Consider the following 22980-nt stretch of genomic DNA (forward strand, 5'->3'; position numbering starts at 1 on the left):
TTATTTTGCTTATATATATTCATATTTTTATGTTTACATATTTTTAAACTAATGAAGTAGAACAAAGTTATGAATAATTTTAAATTTTCATATAAAAATCTAGGCCACATTAGTGTTTATAAATAAATATGAATGTGTCAGGTGTTTTGGAATTCCATAGTAGAGTGAAACCGTTTTTTTAAGGCAATGCTGTATCAGAACATGTATCCAACAAATAGTATTGAGTGCTAACTGTATGCCAAGTACTTTTCTAGAAGTTGAGGATACAATAGTGCATAAGACACACAAATAATCAAACAAATATAGTCAGCGACTGATACGTGCTGTGAAGAAAATTAATGCAGGATGAGGGAATGGAGAATTCTAGAGGTGGGGGAGGGGAATGACCATAGGACAAGCAGGTGCAAATGGGAATTGTTGGCACATAAAAGGAACTGCTGGGGGCTTCCCTGGTGGCGCAGTGGTTAAGAATCCGCCTGCCAATGCAGGGGACACAGGTTCGAGCCCTGGTCCGGGAAGATCCCACATGCCATGGAGCAACTAAGCCCGTGTGCCACAAATACTGAGCCTGTGTGCCACAACTACTGAAGCCCACGCGCCTAGAGCCTGTGCTCCACAACAAGAGAAGCCAATGCAATGAGAATATACCTCCATATACCTCCTCCATATACCTCCAGCTCTTTATAATATGTGCAGTCAACAAAAGGATGCAATGAGAAGCCTGCGCACCGCAATGAAGAGTAGCCCCCGCTTGCTGCAACTAGAGAAAGGCCTGCATGCTGCCACGAAGACCCAGTGCAGCCAAAAATAAATAAATTAATGAAATAAATTTAAAAAAAAAAGAAACTGCCAGAGGGCCATGGGACTTAGGTTAACACGAGCAAAGCAGAGAGTGGTAGGAGAAGACAGAGAGATAGATAAGTAGGAGCCAGATCATGTAAAGACTTGGCCATGGTAAAGATGTTGGCATGAGAGAGTGGAGGCAAGAATATTACCCTAGGGTTTTTGCTGGATGAATGAGATGAAAGATGGGGAACGAGGACGTTTAGAGGAGGTCCACAAACCCAGAGAGTTCTATTTTGGTCATGGTAAATTTAAATGCTTCTTAGACATCCAAGCAGGGTTGGAGAGGAAACAACAGGATAAAGTCCAGGGCTCAGGAGAGAGTTGGGGACGAGATATAAATGTGGGAGTCATTGGTGTGTAGATGGTGCCACGATACTACATGAAATCACCTAGGAAGTGAGTATAGACAGAGAAGAGGACCAGTGACTGAGCACATCAATATTTAGAGATGGGTAAAAGGAGGAGGAGCCAATGAGGTAAGAGTGAGAGTGAGATATCCCTAAAGCTAGTGGAAAGGTAGTAAATAATTGTTATTCTCTGTTAATAAATATTGCTGAACAAACATTGTTCATTACTGTGACATGTTACAAAAAAAAAAAGTCTGACCTGATTGTTAATTTTGTTAGGTCATGCCATGGAAGACCTAATTCAGGAGCTAGAAAACTGTCCCACTTTTTAATTTTCAGTACTTTCAGATAGCATCGCCTCTCATACTGGTAGAAAATATAATTCTCCTAAATAGAGCTATTCTCTCTCTTTATGCCTTAGGCTTTCTCTGAGAGAGGACATTTGGTAATTGTTTTGTTTTTAAAGGACTTCCTTTCTGGCTAAATGAGAGGAAAGAGAATGAAATGAAATACAATAGTATCTAGATAGTGGACAGATTCAAGATGGCTGTGTAATTGTTAATAATAATAATTTGGAAGTCAGATTTTTGTCTTCAGTAAACTTAAATTTGAAAATACCAGTTATCACTATGAACTTTCTATACTTTTCTTATTCAGCACCACATATTTTATTTTTATTTACTTATTTATTTTAAAAAATATTTATTTATCTATTTATTTATTTATTTGGGTTGCACCAGGTCTTAGCTGTGGCAGGCGGGCTCCTTAGTTGCAGCTCCAGGGCTCCTTAGTTGTGGGTCGCCGTCTCCTTAGTTGTGGCATGTGAACTCTTAGTTGTGGCATGCATGTGGGATCTAGTTTCCTGACCAGGGATCGAACCCGGGCCCCCTGCATTGGGAGCTCGGAGTCTTATCCACTGCGCCACTAGGGAAGTCCCAACACCACATATTTTAGATAGAAACTATAATAAAGTATGTATGTTTCCAACTGAATATACCTTATTCTGAATTTTTCTACAGTTAATTCACATCTGAAACATATTTCATTATTCTTTAATCCTTTCATAATTCATAGAATTTTAGAACCAGAAAGAAGTATGAACATTTTCAGAAATATAGATTTACCTGCAAATAAATTATGGTTTACTTACATAAACTTTGATTGTTGAACAAAATAGTCATGTAATTCCATCCTGCCATAAACAGAAAATTTAAAAAGCTAAAATAAAATTATTGTAGAACTGATACAAAATGAGAAGGAAAATATTTTCCTTATGTTTAAAGAAACTGGTATTTATTGAAGGCTAGGTAGAGGTATATGTTAACAATAGAAAGAACAATTGAAGTACCTGGAATCTTTAACCTGTAAAATTTTCTTTCAAGGGGACCATCCATATATGAAATTAGTGGTTCCTTCCTAACTTGGGAGTTCCTTTACATGTAGGCAGGATTCTTTGTACCAAGCACAGTACTCTTATAATATAGTAGATGCTCCATAAATACATGTTAAATGGATTTGACTACCCCTTCCAATGATTGATTAAGTAGTAGAGGTACTGCTTTTGACTTCCTTCTCCTCCCCATCCACCTTGCACAGATGCCCTATGATGTTAGTGTGGGTGATTTGAAACAAACGTCTGGGTATAGCGGGGGAGGAGAAGTCAGAGAGCAGTTACTTATGCTTAGAAGCAACTCTTTCAGCTTCCAGCTCCTTAGTTGTCCTTTCGGCCAGTTTCAGTTACATATTAAAATTAAAATACAGGTTCAGCCTCCCATAGATCAGGGCCACTTACAGTTGTGGAAATTAGATAAGTTCATCCATATACCTCCAGCTCTTTATAATATGTGCAGTCAACAAAAGGATGGAAGGCTTTTATTTTTTTAAAAAGTTAGTTTATATAGCTATGAAAATAACTGGGCTTAGTCACGCCCAAAGCATTTTTTAAAATGGAAGCAAAATTTTTCTAATTTTTGATTCTATACTTAATTAAAAATTCTGTGACTATTTTTCTTTTTCACTTCTTTCAGCAAAATTGGCGATTTTAGAACATAACTTATTATGAAGACATGATTTCCTCTGTGAATATAGCCAGTGACCTCAGACTTAACATCCTAAGGTTTACTAACAGCTATAAATCAATATACTAAAAGTGTGATCCTCTGGAATTTAAATATCATGTTATACATATATTAGCATTTTTATGATCTGTATGAATTGTCCAATTTTTTGCTGACTGCACGTGTCACTTCTGTCTTTTCAGTTTTGTAATTCTGTGTGTGTGTTCAGTCATATGAAATTACTCTATTTGGGATGAATCTTGAGCTGGAGTAGTTTGGGAATTACTTAAAGAGAATCACCAAAGCACTAACAGTCTTTTTAAAAGAGCAAAGAACAGCTGGCAATACGGCTGTCATTTATGAGACTAGGAGAAGCCTTTGGTGAAACAGAGAAAGGGACAGAGACAGTTTTTGTTCCTGGCTTCTTCAATACAATATCTACTGTAATTTTTACAACTTGGCCTACTCAGAACATCTAACATGGGGTTAGAAACAGAGAACTTTGAATTATCATTTTTTAGATAATGATTGATGTCATGAAAATAATCCAGGAAAGTATATAGCATGAAAAGGTGACCTAAAACAAAACCTAGGAAAAAGGATCACCAAATGAGGAGGAACTAGCAAAAGAGAATTAGGGATGGCCCAAAATAGGAGAGAATCAGGAGAAAACAGTGTTTTTTGTAGCCCACGTAAGAGTTTCAAGAAAGAGGATGGTCAGGAGTATCCAGTGCTGCTGGGAGGTCAAGACTAGAAGTAGATTCTTGAAGACTGAAAATAGACTCTTTGATTTGGCAACATAGGGGTCATTGGTGATCCATGCAAGAGCCTTTGCATCAGTGTAGTGAGGTTGAACATCAAGTTGTAATAGGTCGAAGAGTGGCTACATGATTGAACTCAATTTCCAGCTCCCCTCCCATTTCAGGGAGCTGGAAGTCCAAACTCTATAATCACGTGCTTCGTCTTTCAGGTGACCAGCCCCTATCCTGAAGCTATCTAGGGAATCACCAAGAGTCTCTCCATTAGCATAACAAAGACACTCCTGTCACTCAGAAAATTTCAAGGGTTGATGAAGACCTGTGTCAGGAACCCAGGACAAAGACCACACAAATTATTTATTACACATTAGTGTACCGACCACAGGGAATTGAAGAGCACATAACACATTGCGTGGTAGTATAGTATGCACTCAACATATTTTTCCTTTGTAAAATGATTGTCCGGGTTGTTATGTTGGTCTATATCAGAGTTATGAAAATTACAAACTACATCCAGATTTGGACTTGCCACTGTTGATCCTATGGTGCGGTGATGTCATACCATTAATAACAGTTCTAATTAGGGGATGTATGTTTTAGAAAGACGTATTCAGTCCCACTGCGAAATATGACCTCATTGCTAAGTAGGAATGTGATGCTGCTGCTCTTCTGTGCTGATAGGTATGCTGTGGTCCAAAGAGCTAAATAATTTCTCATTAGGATTATGATAATGCCATAGAAATTTACTAATAAAAATTCTAATGTAATACATTAACTAATGCTTTACTTTTTTTCAAGTAATCTTCCTCTTTGAGGCATCAACTGGAAAACCACTGGGAGATGGGAAGCTTCTTTCTCATAAGGTAATGGATATTAGCTATTTTTAATGTAAGTAGCCATTTACTTTTTTTTTTTTTTAATTTTTTATTTATTTATTTTTGACTGTGTTGGGTCTTCGTTTCTGTGTGAGGGCTTTCTCTAGTTGCGGCAAGCGGGGGCCACTCTTCATCGCGGTGCACAGGCCTTTCATTCTCGTGGCCTCTCTTGTTGTGGAGCACAGGCTCCAGACGCACAGGCTCAGTAGTTGTGGCTCACGGGCCTAGTTGCTCCGCGGCATGTGGGATCTTCCCAGACCAGGGCTCCAACCCGTGTCCCCTGCATTGGCAGGCAGATTCTCAACAACTGCGCCACCAGGGAAGCCCCTATTTTATAGTGTTTTAACAGGCGTCTTTCCCTTGTAAATTAAAAAAAAAAGTAACTATACTTTAGCTTTTGAATTATTAGTATATTAGCAGTTAAATTATTTAACAGGGACATTTTATCATTATAAGTAGGTAAGTGATATTTAATTGATCTTTAAATAAACAAATGTTCTTATAATTAAACAATTAAAACAATCTAATGTCAAGCACTAAAACTAACCCAGAATTTTCTTTTTCTTTTTTTTTTAATTTTAGAATGAAATTTTGGAAATTGCTCTAGATCAAAAGGGACTTACCAATGATAGGAAAATTGCTTTCATTGATAAAAATAGAGATCTCTGTATCACTTCAGTGAAACGATTTGGGAAGGAAGAACAAATTATCAAACTTGGTAAAATAATTGTAATACATTTAAATTTTTGATTACTTTCAGCTTTCTTAGGTCTACTCTGTCGTATATTATACTAAATAGCTTACTTGCTTGAGTGAATCTATGAATAATGCTTTGGTCTCATAACATTTCTGATGAAATGTTACTTCATAAGTATGTTCTTGTGAAATGCTACTTAATTCCATTTTAATAGCAAGTCTTTAGCTGCTACAGCTAACTTGGCATTGAAAGAAAGACATGCAGGTTAAAAATATAATGGTTCTGGGTAAAATATTCAAATTTATTTCCATAAATTTTTATGTGAATTTTTGTACGTTTTCACCATTGTATGATCAGAAAATAGTCATACGTACGAGCAGTTAGTTAGGGTCTTGTACATCTGCTGATTTTAAAGGTGTATTTTTAATACTTATGTAATGGAACTAATAGTACATTAACATTCTTTTTAAAATAAGGAACAATGGTGCATACTCTGGCATGGAGTGATACATGCAACATCCTCTGTGGACTTCAAGATACTCGATTTACAGTGTGGTATTACCCCAATACGGTTTATGTGGACAGAGACATTTTGCCTAAAACATTATATGAAAGGGATGCAAGGTAACATTTTACTGCATAGGATTGTTTATTGTTGTAAATAAAACTAACAGTGTTGTGTTTCTGCCTCTAATTTAAGTCCTGCAAGATGTCTTTCACTTTACTTAGTCAACCAAATAAAATTGTTCAGCTAAAACTAGTTTAATGAGATTTAAGTGATGGAATCAAGTTGAAAGGGTCAGATAATACTATTTTATTTATTTATTCCTTAAATGAATATAATTTTTCCTTATATGGATATAATTTTCAGGTTTACTGTTGTTTAATGGTAACTCAGGTCGTTTTTTCAGGGTGGTTTAGTTATTTTAATATAGGCACTCTTAAGATTTTTCTGCGATATATAACTTTGTGACAACCTTTACTCTTTCCCAGATTATCATTGACCTTGAGACTTTCAGGAATGTATGTCTCTCTAGAATTGAATTCTTAAATTAATATTAAATATAGAAAAAATGTATACTGAAAAGCTTTTAAAATTTTTTATATTCTTCAGAAAATCAAATGCATTTATATTCCTAAATTCTCTAAGAAATAGCAAGGAGATCTCTCACTCTTGACAAACTAGGTATACAAAGGCTTCTCAACTCCAAATCTTAGCTTAATTTTCAAATCTATTTTGAGTTCATTTTTAATATTCAAGCTCACAACATTAGCAAAACCAGAGAGGTATCCTATAAAAAAAATTTTAACTAATGAAGAGAAGTTAGTCTCTTTAAAGTTTACCTCTTGTTATTAAGAGAAAATAATCTTGGAATCAGCTTAATTTTTAATGTTTATACTTTTAAAAGCTGAAGCTAAGTGCTTTAATCATTTGTGTGATTTACCTTAAGACTTAGAAAAAAATCACTTCAAATGCTTTTAGGCATAGTTCTCAAATATGTAATAATTTTTTGCCATGTTAAAATGTTTGTATATTTTGCTCTAAGTGTGTATAGCTAGTTAGATTCAAATATTTGTTTAATATACATACATTCTCCCTGGAGTTTACTTTTTTGGGAGTGCATTTTGGAGGTTGGAGATTTCATATGTATGTCAGGGGTCAACTCCCCAAATTTAATATATATGAAAAATTTTGCTCAGAATATAAATTGCACTTTTCCTTTTTTCAACAGTGAATTTAGTAAAAATCCCCATATCGTGAGTTTTGTTGGAAATCAGGTAACTATAAGAAGAGCTGATGGCTCACTGATTCACATCAGCATATCACCATATCCTGCTATTCTCCACGAATATGTAAGCAGTTCAAAATGGGAAGACGCTGTAAGACTTTGTCGTTTTGTTAAGGTACTTTACATTTCAGATCCATAGTTGTGTATATATTGTATATTAGTTTATACAATATCTTTGTGCAAAATGAGAAATAGTAAGAGCTAAGGGCTGGAAAAATTACAAATGGGATCACAGCTTTTTTTTTAATAAGTGAAGATATGGGTGATACAGAGAGATAGGTGTTGTGTGATTTATTCTCTGAAGAAGCTATACTTTGAGTGAATAGTTTCTTCTTACTGGTACATATAAAAACCTCTTATGGAACTTTTTTTTTAAAAGTCAGATTCCCAAGTTCTACCCCCCACAGAGATTCTAATTTGTTAGATCCAGTGAGCCTGGGCATTTTTTTTTTTTCCTTAAGAGGAACTTTATTAATTAATTAATTAATTAATTAATTTTTGGCTGTGTTGGGTCTTCGTTTCTGCGCGAGGGCTTTCTCTAGTTGCGGCAAGCGGGGGCCACTCTTCATCGTGGTGCGCGGGCCTCTCACTGTTGCGACCTCTCTTGTTGCGGAGCACAGGCTCCAGACGCGCAGGCTCAGTAGTTGTGGAGCACGGGTTTAGCTGCTCCGCGGCATGTGGGATCTTCCCAGACCAGGGCTCGAACCCGTGTCCCCTGCATTGGCAGTCAGATTCTCAACCACTGCGCCACCAGGGAAGCCCCCTGGGCATATTTTTAAGTTCCTCAGATGATTTGTACAGCTAAGGTTAAGAACCACTCACTACTTTAGATCAACATTTCCCAACCTGGTTGAATCAAGCATTTTCCAAGCATATTTGACCACAGAACTCTTTTGTTTTACATTGGTTAATTCCCTTAGACTACACTTTTGTGAAAAGACTTTTAGATGCTTTTCCTTACAATGGGTTGTTGGTGACAATCTGCTATAATAGCGTTGTCTGAGAAACTCACTGTTTCTCTGGTTCCCTGTAGTTGCATTCTTTGCCATCTCATCAAAAAGACTGGAGGGCTCATAACCTTGAGTTATGGTAAAAGTATATTGTAAGTTCAAAATAAACCTTTGATAATTAGAAATGAACATTTTCAAAAAACTTTATTCAAAACTTTCTCTATGTGTTATTAATATATTTTAACAAAGTAGCCACAATGAAATTTCCACATCATTAACCTGTTAAATTATTGGTTTTTCAGTGCCATGCTCAGTGATTTTTTATTTTCCATTAAAATATAACTTTATTCTGTTTTAATTCACTGTTTATTTTAAGGCAGTTCAGCCCTGTAGTTGAAATAATTGTTCTCATTTTTCACTTTAGGAGCAAACCATGTGGGCTTGCCTAGCTGCTATGGCAGTCGCTAATCGAGATATGACTACTGCAGAAATAGCCTACGCAGCAATTGGTGAAGTAAATAATGTTTACTTACGTGTATATGTTTGTGTGTTTTTCTTACCATAATTTGTTACTATTCACTTCAAATATTTTTCTTTTTTTTAGATTGATAAGGTTCAATACATCAATTCTATAAAAAATCTTCCATCTAAAGAATCAAAAATGGCCCACATATTAATGTTTAGTGGGAACATACAGGAGGCTGAAATGGTACTTCTTCAGGCTGGCCTTGTTTATCAAGCGATTCAGATCAATATTAATCTCTACAACTGGGAAAGGTAATAAAAATGTTTTTCATCAATTCCAAAACCTGATTGATCTTAATATATTCTTCTACCGACCACTTAGTAAATTACATCTTCCACAGTACTTAACAGTTTCCTAGTATCATAGAAGAATTTATTCACATTTATATTTGTGAGTAGTTTGCCATTAAAGATTTTTGCCTTCTCTGAATCATGATTGATCAGAAGTTGTCTGTGAAGAAGAAAAGAGAGTCTAGGATGTCTCCAGAATTTCTGATTTCAGTAACTGGATAGATGGTGGTAAGAATATTAGCAGATTTGGAAGAGATGTTGGATTTGAAATATTTGTGAAGAGATAAGTGATAATAGTTGATTATTGGACCTGGAGCTCAAGAAAGATTTGAACTAGAGATGTCAATTTCGGAGTCATCAGCAAATGAATGGAAGCCAGAAGAATGGATGCAGTTGCCTGGGGAATGTGAGGAGTGAGAAGACATAAACATATTTATGGGATGGGTGAAAAAAAAGAGAAATCCGCTGAAAGATTGGGGTAAAGCAGTCAGACAGGCAGAGAGAGGAGCCAAGAAAGATTTGTGAAGCTAAGGAAGAAATACCAAAGGATTTGTAACGAGGAGTGGTCAGTAACCTTCCCCGCTACCTTAGGCTTTGGGACAGATAGCTTTCTGAGACTGAGTGGCAGGCTGCTCTTCTCTATGACATATTAGGTTTCTCTACTCATTCTCTCAGGTATGTCTCTCTCAGTGAACAAGGTTGTAGTGCTTATATGCACCTGAAGTTACTGTGTTATAAAGCTGGCATGTTGACTTTTCCAGGTTTGAAATGTCTTTCATCATCTTCGTCTCTCTCTGTGCTCAAAAATAACCCATAAGTCTTTCAATTACCGGCCCCTTACTTATAATTCCCTCAGATTAGAATTTTTATAGTCCTATCTCTATCTTCCCCTTGAATAGAAGTAACAAAATGGCTAAAAATGTAACAAAAGGTAGTTAATTTTGTTATGGACTTACTATAGTCTCTTTATTTAATTTATACATTAATTATCTACACTCTTCATACAATTCAGCCACCCTGTTTCTATCCTTTATTTTCACAAATTTGTTGTCATTGTTTGGCTATACAAAGGATCATGAAAGATGTTTTAGGTTCTACAAATATGAATAGGCCATTGTTCTTATCCTCAATTTATTCATAATTCACAAATACTAAAGTAACTATTTTGGAAAGAGACAGTATGAATAATTTTTTAAAACTCTGTATTAAAGAACTAACAGAAAATTGTATATACCATTACTAAGCCATGAGTTCCATGAGAAATAGGGAAGAATGGTGTTCACAGCATATTTTCAACTGATACTTTTGAGAAAATGTCTATGTTGATAAATGTTAGGCATTACTATTTATATAGCACTCTGAACACCATACAGTATAACAGATATTTTAAAAATAATCCTTATATTAAAAAGCTTGCAACCTACTTAGGAATTCCATTTTATTGTCGTTAATAACAGTGAGGCTTCTATTTATTGAGTGCTTATCATGTGCCAAGAATTGTGTTAAACACTTTCCTTATATCATCTCATTTGGTCATCACAACATTATACAAATGAGGAAGTTGAGGGTTACTCATAAGTAGGTGGCTGATCTAGGATTTGAACCTAAGTCTTCCAATATCAAAGAGGACCTGAATTTTCTGCTATTACCGCAATAAAATATATACTGCTGATACTACTACTTACATTGTTTTATAGGATTGATGTTTATCTCTTTTGTTATTTATCTTTGTAAATTTTATGTCACCTTTCGCCTTTCAGATTATACACTTTTAGAAGGATAGAAACATTTTATCATTTTATATTATCTATATACATAGTAGGTACTTAATATTCATGCTCTTAATCTTTATGCAATACTCTTAATCATTTTGCCTTGCACTTCCTCTACAAACATTGGGTGTAGATACATACAGTATATAAGTATCAGAGCAGGTCTGTGAAGCATTTGCCTCTGATGGCTTCTATTGATGGCCTATAATACAGCCCTCTGAACATTTCTCATACCTCCTTGACCTAAGTGAAAATTACCTCTTTCCAGAGGACACTCCTTCCCTATCAGTCCTCTCAGATGGAGTCAGTTTATTCCCTCTGACTCCACATTCCTTAGGTCTGGGTGTGAGTGCAGTTGGTGTCCTTTTTGCCTCCCCCATCTTTACTTCTCTTGTAAAATCTCTGATCCTTTGAGACCTAGGTCATGTGACCATACTTATTCTCTGCTGCTAACTTCACATCTTCCCTACTATCCCTACATCCTGCTGTCTGTGCCACCTCTTCCCCTCCTCCAGTTTTCAGCAAATGACTCTGCCTTAAGATATTAGATCTCAGGGAGAGGGAAAACAAGAGGGGCAAAGAGATATAATGGGCAAAGAGAACGAATGCTGGGTGCTCCTCCGTTCCTCCTATCTACCTGGCGTCTCCTTTTCTTATGCTTTGTGTTTTTCATCTAAACTATAAACCAATGGGTTGGTCAAATGCTGGTAGACCTATATGCCTGCCTGGTAAGTCGATAAAGGGCAAGGAGCATTGTTCAAGGCTCCTGATTACTATTTACACACTTAAGACTCCCAAATATGCATCTCTCTTCTAGCCCTCTGTCCTGCCCATGTTTGCTTCCAGAACCCAGTTATCCACCTGCCTATTCAGCATTTCCATTGGCTGTCTCATATGTTTGAGTTCAAATTTATATTTATTCCCTCATAAACTTGGTCCTCTTCCAGAGTAATCTATCTTATCTTTTCAGTCTACCCAAAGCTGGAAATTTAGGAGTTACTTTTGACATTTTCTTTACCCTCTTTCCCCCATACTCCAATTACCAACCATTTTCCCTCTCAAATACCTCTGGTACTCATCCACTTTACTACCAGCACCCTTATCTAAGCTGATCCAAGTTTTTCTTTTTTCTTTTTTTTTTTTTTGGCCACACCGTGCGAGCATCTTAATTCCCTGACCAGGGCTTGAATCCACACCCCATGCAGTGAACGTGTGGAGTCTTAACCACTGGACTGCCAGGGAATTCCCTGATCCAAGTTTTTCTTAATAAAACATCATCATTGGTCTCTCTGCACCTACTTTGTCCTTTTCCTATCCATTCTTCACACTGTAGTCATAGTGATCTTTTCACAATGGAAATCATCATGTCACTCTTGACCCCTGACTCACTTAAATGAAACCCATAGTTTCCCATCACTTTTAGCATAAATATCAAAGACTGGATAAGCATGACTTCAGATAATCAGCAGAAGTAATTATAACTGCTAAGAAACTCTTGAAAAACTTATGTATTGTCTTCATTTCCAAATTCTGCAGATATTTCTGAAACCAGTTGGAATATTTCTTCCTAATGCATATTCATTCATTCAGCAGATATTTATCGAATGTCTGCCATACCAGGCATATTTAGATATTACATGGAGATCTGCTTAAAACAACAACAACAGCAGTCTTTTGGTGAAATGTCTGGTCATTAAAAAAAAAAAAATTACTTATTTATTTTTTAATTTGTTCGTTTGCACCGGCTCCTTAGTTGCAGCACGTGGGCTCCTTAGTTGCGGCATGCTAACTCTTAGTTGTGACATGCGTGTGGGATCTAGTTCCCAGACCAGGGATCGAACCCGGACACCCTGCATTGGGAGCGCAGAGTCTTAACCACTGAGCCACCAGGGAAGTCCCACGTCTGGTCATTTTTAATGACTTGTTCAAAAGGGCTGCTGAATGGGACAAAGACAAATGTAGTGGTTAAGAATGGGGGCTTTGAAATAAGACCTGGGTTTGATTTCTGGTTCTGCACTTACTAGTCCTGTGATCTTGGACAGATTAGTGAGGCTCTGTAAGCCTCTGTTTCCTTGTGTTTAAAATGGTGATAATAACAAAAACCACAAGTTTGTTGTCGGGATTAAGTAAAATAGCATGTGAATATCTCTTAGCATACTGCCTAATACATAGTAAGCCTTCAATAAATGGTAGCTACTATTCATTCTTTAATTATTTATTGAATGTCTCTAGTGTGCCAGGTTTTAGGCACGGGGGGATACAGCAATGAACAAAACTGACAAAGTTCTGTGATGACAATTTTGATTCTAAATGATATAGCTAATATAAAAAAATAGAAGTAAGAGGGATAAATACTTGGATCCAATATAGGAATCAGCTTATAACAGCATAATCCAAAGAATGGCTTGCTTAGAGAGTAGAATAATCCCCATCTGCGAAGATATTCAAACATAGGACGATGATAAAATTATGTGACTGATTGATTAATTAATAATAGACTTCTTGCATGCCTATCTATGTAGATGGTGTCCTTTTAAAAATGATCTTATTTTTTCTACCCATGTATTACCCTCTTCTGGGAGTGAGTAAATAATTGTTCTCATACACTAAGACTTCCAGAACTGGTTTATGTTATCGAATAGTGCTTTGAGTTTTTAAAAATTTTTTGAGTGTTGTGTATATTCCAGGAAAGTCTGGCAGGGCTTTAATTTGTCTGTGTCTTTTATCAGGAGGGTAAGCCCACATTTGGTATCTGTGTAGAACCGAAGCTGTACTGGATGGTAAATTTTTGTGTCGGGGTGAGTGGGGAGGGCGGGGTGGGGATTAAGCTGTCTAACAATTTGGATTTGTTGAGTTTTAGTCACCTTTATCTGTCCAGTTCATGAGGTCCAGCAGGAGTGGGATATACAGGTGTGAGGTTGAGGAGAGGTCCTAGACATTGGGGGAAAGCCACTGAGGGAATTATCAGCCTTTGGAGTAGCTGCGGCCATGAGTGTGGCTCAAGAATTTAAAGAAGGAAAAAGAAAAGAGGGCAGCAGGCAGATTTCCCCTGAAATTCAACACTTAATGATCTGGTTGAAGAGGAGGATTCAGCCAAAGAGATCAGGAGGGACCAAAAAAGATGGAATTTAAAAACTATTTATTATGGAAAATTTCAAATGTATACAAAAGTAAAAAGAAGAGTATAATGAATCTCCATGTACCCATCACTCAGCTTCAACAGTTATCAATTTGTGAATAATCTCTACTCCTCCTCTATCCCTCCCCACAGTTTTTAAAAGCAAATCCCAGTCATCGTATCATTTTATCTATGAATATTTCAGTATGTATCTTAAAGATTTTTTTAATCCAGCCACAGTATCATGATCACACTTTTAAAAGTTAACAATAATTCTATTCAGTGTGCTTATTTCTCTGATTGTCTCATAAATGTTTTGTTTTGTTTTATGGTTTGTTTGATTCAGGATTCATAAAATATTCATACATTTTGATTGGTTGATACATTCTTAGGTTTCTTTTAATCTATAAGTTCTCCTATTTCTTTTTTGTGTTTTCTTGCTATTTTCCCCACTGGGCCTGTAGAATTCTGGAAGGATAGAATTTAAGTATTGGATGATAAATACATTAGATTGCTTTTAGGATCCCTGAATTTCTATATTTGTTTAAATCCTTTAGAAGGGAACAGATTTTACTTTGTTAATATGGGTTATTCTATTTGAGAAGCATAGTCTTGCTGCTTTGTGCTTCCGTCATTTATATTTGAACTTGAAAATTGCCTGCAACCTAATAAGATGCAGCCCTTGAGGAGTTGTAGATATGCAAGTTATCTATTTGACATTCACTTTGGACATTTGGTGGTAGTCTGTCTTCAAAAACTGAAGTTAAAAGAGGTAGAAACTAGAAACTCCAGGTTTTCTACTTTACCAGTTATATAAAGTGATTTTGCTTCATTCAAGTTATGCAAAAAAATTATACTTTGAAGTTATAACATCTTTTAATGTAACTTCCTTCTGTTTAAAATCAGAGAGGATACATGGATTTTTTCCAGCCCCATAATCTAATGTTACATTTGTTTGGTTGCTGAATAACCATTTTAAAGCTAGAGACATACTGTTCCCATAACTCTTAGATAATTTGGAATAAATTCCCTCCTAAATGTGGTACAGAAACATTTTTTACCCAGTGTGTGCTTTTAGAGAACATTTAAAATAGCACATATCATTTGAATGTCTAACTTTAGCTATTGCTTTTCAATCAGATAATTAATATATATTTTATAATAATAATAATGACTGTAATAGCAGATAATTCTTAGCATCTAAATGCAGGATTAGGAACTTCCCTGGCGGTCCAGTGGTTAAGACTTTGCCTTCCAGTGCAGGGGGTGTGGGTTCAATCCCTGTTCAGGGAGCTAAGATCGCACATGCCTCGCAGCCAAAAAACCCAAAACATAAAACAGAAGCAATATTGTAACAAATTCAATAAAGACTTTAAAAATGGTCCACATAAAAAAATCTTTAAAAAAAAATAAATGCAGGATTAGACATCATGGTCTATCCTTTCTACGTAATTAAATGTGTTGATGTTCCATAACAAAGTCTCTCTTTGGAATTTTTGAAAAGCCCCAACCCAGAATAGATGCTTACGTATTCCCCACTTTGAACACCTCCAGTTTTGCACAGTCGAGAACACCTTCCCCCATCGTGTACAATCATAAAGAAAGAATGGGAACTGGAACTTCTGAGGTGCCGGTGAGGTGGTTCACCAGAGTCTCCACTCACACATACAACACGGGAATCAGAGCCTTAGGGGTGAAGAGGGGGATGATGTGAGGGAGGGTTAGAAGAATTAAGGCATCTTTACTTCTGTTTCTCATCTTTTGAGCCTCTATAGATATTTTTTTGCCTTCTCTTGTTTTCTACTTTTGTTCCTCTGTATCCTAATACCTCTACATTTTTTCTGTGTGCCTTCTTTTTCTCTGAAAGACATAAAGTCACAGAGGAATGAGGGAACTTTGTGAGGAGTTTGTGATGGGTAGCAAATACCCTTGGATTTAGCAATATTGTTTATGGCAATATATTTTTGTAAGAAATCATTGTACTGAACTTTGACATTATCATTTGTATTATACATGACTTACATTCATAATTTATCATATTGTCTTTAATATCTCTCTCAATTGTCTATCATTTGTCAATTAATACACACATAATATCTAAAATACTTTTTAAAGTGACTATTTAGTTTACGTCAAACCAAAGCATGCTAAGAATCAAACAAATTTTCCTACTAAACAGTCACATATTGCAAAAATTCTAGTCAGTAGTCAGTTTTGTCTAAAACAACAAGTTCATAATATTTGAGTCTGATAAACCATCACTGGCCTATTCAGAAATCATGTGTTATATTAGAAAGCAAGAGAACTTGAGAAATAATGTACTTTGACTATTACGATGACTGTTTCCCATACTTTAAAACAGGATAACAATGAACAGTGTAGGAGAGCTATATTCTACTAGATTGTTCCTGGCTCAACTAATATGAGTTATGCATAGGATCACGGGCTGAGTTGCTGTCCAAAACCTACATGCAAAAATAGGCCTGGAACTGAAGAATAATCTTTTCATCTCCCTCCAAATTATCAATATATAGATTTTATGTCTTCGGTGTTATACCACTGATTTTAGCAATTCATTTAGTTCTTGTCTGCTATTTAAATAAAATATTACCTTAAAATAACTTAGTTACATAGTTAAATAGATATTAATTAAATTATTAAATTTAAATGGCTATTAACTTTTTCTAAGAATCAAATGGCAAAAGGCATTTTGTCAGACTTTTATTATCCTCAAATTTTATTTTCATAATATTTTTAATTTACTGTGCTACTAATAAGGATAAGTAAGGATATCAGTATTTAGTTGAATATTGAACAGAATAAATTCATTACTGACTTAAAAAGTGGTCAAGATAGTCGAACCACTTACATTAGGGGAGTTCATTCACTTGAATTTTATTATGATTGCAATGAATTTTTCAGTGAACATTTATGATACATACACTCTGTAGTACTCACCAAAGAGAAATGGAGCCCAGATCTCCCTTCAATAAATGCATAGGTTAGTGGAAGGAACAGATTCATAATAGTTACAATACACTGTAAGCAGAGCTGAAATAATAGTATGTATAAAATGTTCTGTAGCACAGATAAGATATAATGGTCATTTATTTCTACAAGGAGAGCTGGTCAGGGAGAAGAGATCATGTTTGGTCTGGACCCTGAAGTATAAATAGGAATTTGCAAGATGGATAAGGTAGGGAATGACGTACCTTTCACATTGAGGGATGAGTGGAGGGATCAACATAGACTGTCCCACCCTTTCACCCCAAAACTCCACTGCCCATAGAGGCTAACACAGCAATGCGGATAATCTGTTTTATTTCTCATTGTAGGGCACTTGAATTAGCTGTTAAATACAAAACACATGTTGATACAGTGCTTGCCTACCGTCAAAAGTTTTTGGAGACATTTGGTAAACAGGAAACTAATAAACGATACCTGCAGTATGCAGAAGGTGTAAGTATTATGCAGTATTTGATAATAATGTATATGCTTTATAAGTATGTATTATTCATCCTAATGTGACAAAATTTGAATAATTCTTACCATAATCTCTAAAAAAAACTACTTGTTGCCTTTTGATGTTGTCTTATTTTGACTATGTAATTATATTACTGAATATTTTTTCTGGACTCTTATAGCCATGTTTTGATTAACTCAAGTCTGGTTTTATAATATTCGATTTGTGTTAAGGTTGTGTGCTAACTGATACTTTTAGATAAACAGTATAAATGGCAAGGATAAAGGCTTCCAGCTCCTGAATTTTGTCTTCTACCAGCTGCCCTGTCTGCTCCAGGGGAAATACATAAGCACAGAGGGCACTGGCCAGAAAATGGATACTTTGCCACTTTGCAGATTCTAGGGAGCTCAGTTGCACTTCAAAAGGTGCCTGGCCTGGGTAGAGTTCGCCGCCTAGAACAAAAGATTGCTAACCCTTTGCCTCTCAAGTTCCTACCAGAATATAAAGTTTTATAAACCCAATTAGAAAAAAGCCATCCCAGTACACATCAGCACACAGGAGAGCCAGAACAAGGGCGTTTGTCCCAGCACCTAGAGCAGAAAAGATTGTGGCCACCTGCCCAGATCCTTCTATACTCAAATGGCAGAAATAGAGCTCACCTGTAGCCATGCAGATCCAAGAGACTTGTAATCCCAAAACAGGGTCAACCTTGCTCCCAGCTCTGTGAACTAGTTGATTCCTTTAGCCTTTTAGTTGTTCATTTATTCAAAAAATGTTTATGAGTACTAACTCCAGGCCAGGCACTATGCTATGTGTTGAAACAGATATGGCTTCTGTCTTCATGGAGCTTATAGACTGTGGGAGTGCTCCTCCTTGGGGATGGAATAAAATGGAATGTTCTGATTTATCGTAGGGGGCAGAATATATAAGAGGAAGCTTGGGAAGAGGAAGGAAGATGTAGAGAGAAGGCACCTACTAAAGGCAACGTTATACATTTGCCGTATTTAGAATATTGAGTGTCATGAACCACAGTTTTGGACTTCAGACCAGTTTTCAGGGTAATGAAGCCTTTGGGGCCATTCTTAGTTCTGCAGTGCAACTTTATCATCTGGATCCAGGATAGACACAAGTTGTGGGTTTCTTGGTGGAAAGGGATGTATTTTATAGAAGCTCCACAAAATTTTTTTTGTTTGATTCGGAACTGTTTACTACTGAAATGGATCCTTTGGGAGTTTGGGCTATGAGGGCTTCCCTGGGAGCTCTGAGGGCTATACCCTCAATTCACAGAATATGACAGCAGCCACCAGCACTGAGCGCTAAGCAGCCCAGAGAATCAGTAGTCACCTCATCTTTTTTGTCTCAGTTTTGAAAATATGACAGTATGTTAAAAATGAGCACCCACCTTAAATTTACTTTATTGTATAATTTTTAAGCAGATTAATACTACTCTGCTTCCTCTTCATCATCATTACTAATAATATTATTTTCACTGCGTTCACACTAGGTGCTTTTGAGGACATAAAAAATATAGTTTTTACCCTCAAGGAAATTATATTTCAGATATTAAAAACTTAACATTCATATCTTCTTTTTCATTATATACGTATTCACCTATAACTAACATATGATACTTCAGTCACAAGAGTAGTAGAAATGTTCAAAGTGGGAGAATCAGAATAACACGGCTTTTTTTTGGTATTTTGTTTTCTTTTCATCCTGAAACTATATAGGTTACTTTGACTCTCTATGGCACTATGTTCTAGTTTTCTACTTTTCTTCTTCACAAATGTAATTTGGAAGTTAACTAGAAATCATAAAGCAGTATTTTAAGATGAAAATTATCTTTGACTTAAAAATTATCTTAGCCAAAATTGTGATTATATAAACTCTTTATTTCAGAACTAAGAATTGAATAGAAAAAGATCATTCTTAAAAAGAAATTTATTCTACCTATCTGGTGAACTCAAATGGGCTCACAATGCATAACATAAAAGTTTATAAGAAGTGAAGTTTGATATACATTCATATTTATGAGCCGTGAAATGTTATTTGGGCCTTTCTAGTTTAAAATATGGAAATCTGAGATCCATACACGGTGTACTATCTTCTAAGAACCCCATTAGAGTCATTATACCTGCTCTACAAGTTTGTTCAGTAAGTATTTGTAAAATAATTTATGAGTCTGGCAAATAAAGTCCACTTGAGGAATACATTCAATCTACTGAATACATACTCTGTGCAGGAAGGGAAGTAGAAGAGACAGGAAATGTTTAAAGCATTATGCTAGGAGAAAGAAAAAAAGAGGGAAAAACAGGAGAGAAAATAACGAGAGATTGTTAAGTGATAGCTCATTTGCTGGGTAATTAGTTACCTTTTATTCATTCGATATTTACTGAGCACCTCCTGCAGACAATGTACTCTCCTTGGTGGTTGGGATATAATAGTAAACCTGGCAAACACTGACCCTCCTGAAACTTATATTCAAATGGAGGTGATAGTTAATTATACAGTTAATTGTTCATTTCAGTTGTGATAATTGCCTCGAAGGTAGTGTACATAGTGCTGTAAGACTTTATGAATGACAGGCCTGACCTGGGGTGGGGGGAATCAGCAGATTTTTCTAAGCAAAGCAATTGCTATTTGAGCTGAGCTGTAAAGAATGGATAGTAGAAGCTGACTGAGGGTGTGTGGGGATGGTGTGGCGATGGCCGTGTTCTAGGCAGAGGGAAGGCTCTGAAGTGGGAAAGAGTGACGAGCAAAAGGGAGATTGACCTGAGGGTTTCATAGGGCAAATTCGGTATATTGGATTTACCCTAAGATTAATGTAAAGATACTGAATGGAAGTGACGTGATCACTTTTCCCTTTTAAAATCCCAGTTCCTAAGTGGAAACGGAAACTTGGAATTTTCCACCAAAGTATCCTTTTTTTCCCCTTTGGAAATTGAATACTTTGTATTTGTTAGTTTTCATTTTTAAAATTTATTTATTTATTCCACAGAATTATCTTGAGTAGGATTTTGTTAGTCAGTTAAAGGATATGATAATAAGAGCAAATGCATGGGATCTTGAAAGAATGGTGAAGGAGTACAGAGTGACTGCCCTGGGTCCTGGGTGCTGGGTCCTGGGTGGCTGGAATATTGATGGGACCAGACATTAAAGAGTCTTAACACTGTGATAATAGACTTTATAATGGAGGCAGTGCAAAGACTTGGAGGTTTGTAATCAAGAAAATGACCTGAAAGATAACTTCTGATGTGGAAGACGGATTGGAGGTAAGGGTGGTGACTAGGAGACCAGTTAGGAGGTTACTGTAATAATCTCAGCAGGAGACGGAGATGGTAGGATTAGTGTAAGAAAAAGTAGCAGTAAAATTAATAGAACATTGTGGTTGGGGGTGGGAGGAGAGGTGGTGAGGTAAGGCAAGACATTTGAGAACAACTTCAGGATTCCTAGTGTTGGTGACTGGTAGAGGAACGTGAGCATATACAAGTTTTGGACCTTTTGAGTTTGAATACATGAAAATAGGCCATTTTTTGAGTTTGAAGTCCCTGTGGGGTGGCCCCTATCGAGGCAGAGATGTCTAGTGGGCATTGGAAATATCAATGTGAACATCAGAGGGTGTTGATAAAGGAAGAAGCAGGGCTAGGTAAATAAATTTATGGTCATGACCGTTTAGGAATAGTTGAAGCTGTGAGAGTGGAGGAGATCTCCTAGGGGAAAGTATGAAAACGCTGTGCTTGGAACCCCAGTGAATACTAACAGTGAAGAGGTTACTGAGGGTAAGGATATAGGAGAAAAAGAAAAAGAAAAAAAAAAAAAAGACTGAGGACATTTAGAAACGAGAGCAGAAACCAGAAGAGAACGATATTGTACTGAGAGAGATATTTCAAAGAGCGGTGGTCATCAAGGTCCAGGGGATGCTCCTACATCAGGACCTTTTTCTTCCCTCTGTCTGTTAGCATGCTCTTCCCCAGATACACCCAGAGACTCGCTCACTCATCATCAGGCCCTCACGTCAGCTTCTCAGGGAGGCCTTCTCTGATCACTCTGTTTGAAATACAACACCCATCCCCCCCCCACAACTCCACCCTGGCGCTATCTCCCTCCCCTGTTTCCAAAACTCTTACCACTATTACTTGTCTTTGTTTATCTTTCTATGAAGACAGTGATTTTTATCTTTTTGTTCACTGCTAAATCCTTGCTCCTAGAGCAATCCAGGGCATAGAGTGAGCGTTAAATAATTGCTCGTATAGAGAAGGTGTACAGGATGAGGGATTAAAACACTTAATGGTGGCGTTAGTGAAAAGCTTCTGAGGTGTAGTGGGAACACAGTCATATTACAGTGGTCTGGGGAGAGGATGAGAGTCAGGAATGAAAAGAAGAATGAAGGTGGTAGCTTGTAGGGAGACAAAATAGAGAGGGAAGGATAATGAGGAGCAGCCAGTGAAGAGAAGGAAATTGAAATATGTAGGTAATAATTGAAGGCCAATGTCCTAGAGGAGTCAAAGAAGATGAGATCAGGGACTTATGTGAAGAGGTTGCCCTGAGACAGAAGGGAAAGAGATAAGGACGGATACCCTACTTTTATGAAAGGAAGGAAATTAAGTGAATTCATGCCTGATGGCCACTATATTCTCTGTAAAGTAGGAAGCTGATTTTCGGCTGAGAGTAAGAGAGATGGGGTAGAGGATGGAGAGCCATTTGCTATGATTTCAAAATTATTATTATGTGAATGGGAAGAATTGACCAACTAGGGACTAGAATAAGAAGTGCCAAATAGTATTAACACTCCCTAGACTAGAAAAGGATGTGTTGTAGTGTAGAAGTCACTTGACAGCTGTCATGAGTACATCCTTATCTAAAACTCACTATTAAAAATACTCTATTCCAGAGACTAAATTATCAGGAGAACATTGTTCTAAAACTGGACAAATGCCAGAGTGAAAGTGAAACATTTATTTTCAGTAGGATAGCAGTCAGCTGACACCCTCATTTGTACTATAACAAGTAACTAATATAGATGTCATCAATCTGCTTGATGCACTTCTGGTGCAGCTGAGCAACAGTTGTTTAGTGTATCATCAGTATATGGTTTTATTGTGATTGATTTGAAAAACATATGTAAGTCAATTTAAGCCTGGAAGAAGGCCAAGGCATTCATCAAGTTTTGTCTTTCTCTTTGCAAATGTTTTCTTAGATGAGTTGTTTTGCCATTTAAAAAACATCAAGTTCTGACCTGATTGAAAAATGAGTCTTTCAAATAACCTAACATTTGCTCTGCCTTTCGATAAGCTGTCACTTGCATCTTAGCACAGACATTCATCTTCTATGAGTAAGAGGGATTCTTTTAATTCATCAATTTTATGTATTATAGACAAGTATATGGAATGATTATCTAAAAAATATCCACAAATTACTTCACAGAAATTTAGAGAAAGGATATTGGAATAAAAAAGAACCAAATACTTAATTCTACCTATTTCCAACACAA

General features: G+C 36.4%; 1 protein-coding gene across 8 annotated transcripts in view; it reads left to right on the top strand.

Moving 5' to 3' along the window:
• IFT80 (intraflagellar transport 80) overlaps window positions 1-22980 on the top strand; it is a 115362-nt gene that overhangs the window by 87561 nt on the left and 4821 nt on the right. For all 8 annotated transcript variants that reach the window (XM_082393979.1, XM_082393981.1, XM_082393985.1 and 5 more), the window contains 7 exons: window positions 4807-4871; window positions 5466-5601; window positions 6057-6204; window positions 7314-7485; window positions 8745-8834; window positions 8925-9097; window positions 17362-17485. In XM_082393979.1, the coding sequence (XP_082250105.1) occupies window positions 4807-4871; window positions 5466-5601; window positions 6057-6204; window positions 7314-7485; window positions 8745-8834; window positions 8925-9097; window positions 17362-17485 (908 nt within the window). The remainder of the gene's footprint in view (window positions 1-4806; window positions 4872-5465; window positions 5602-6056; window positions 6205-7313; window positions 7486-8744; window positions 8835-8924; window positions 9098-17361; window positions 17486-22980) is intronic.

This window comes from Balaenoptera borealis (genome assembly GCF_965194805.1).
Source record: "Balaenoptera borealis genome assembly, chromosome: 5".
In the NCBI taxonomy this organism is placed as follows: domain Eukaryota; kingdom Metazoa; phylum Chordata; class Mammalia; order Artiodactyla; family Balaenopteridae; genus Balaenoptera; species Balaenoptera borealis.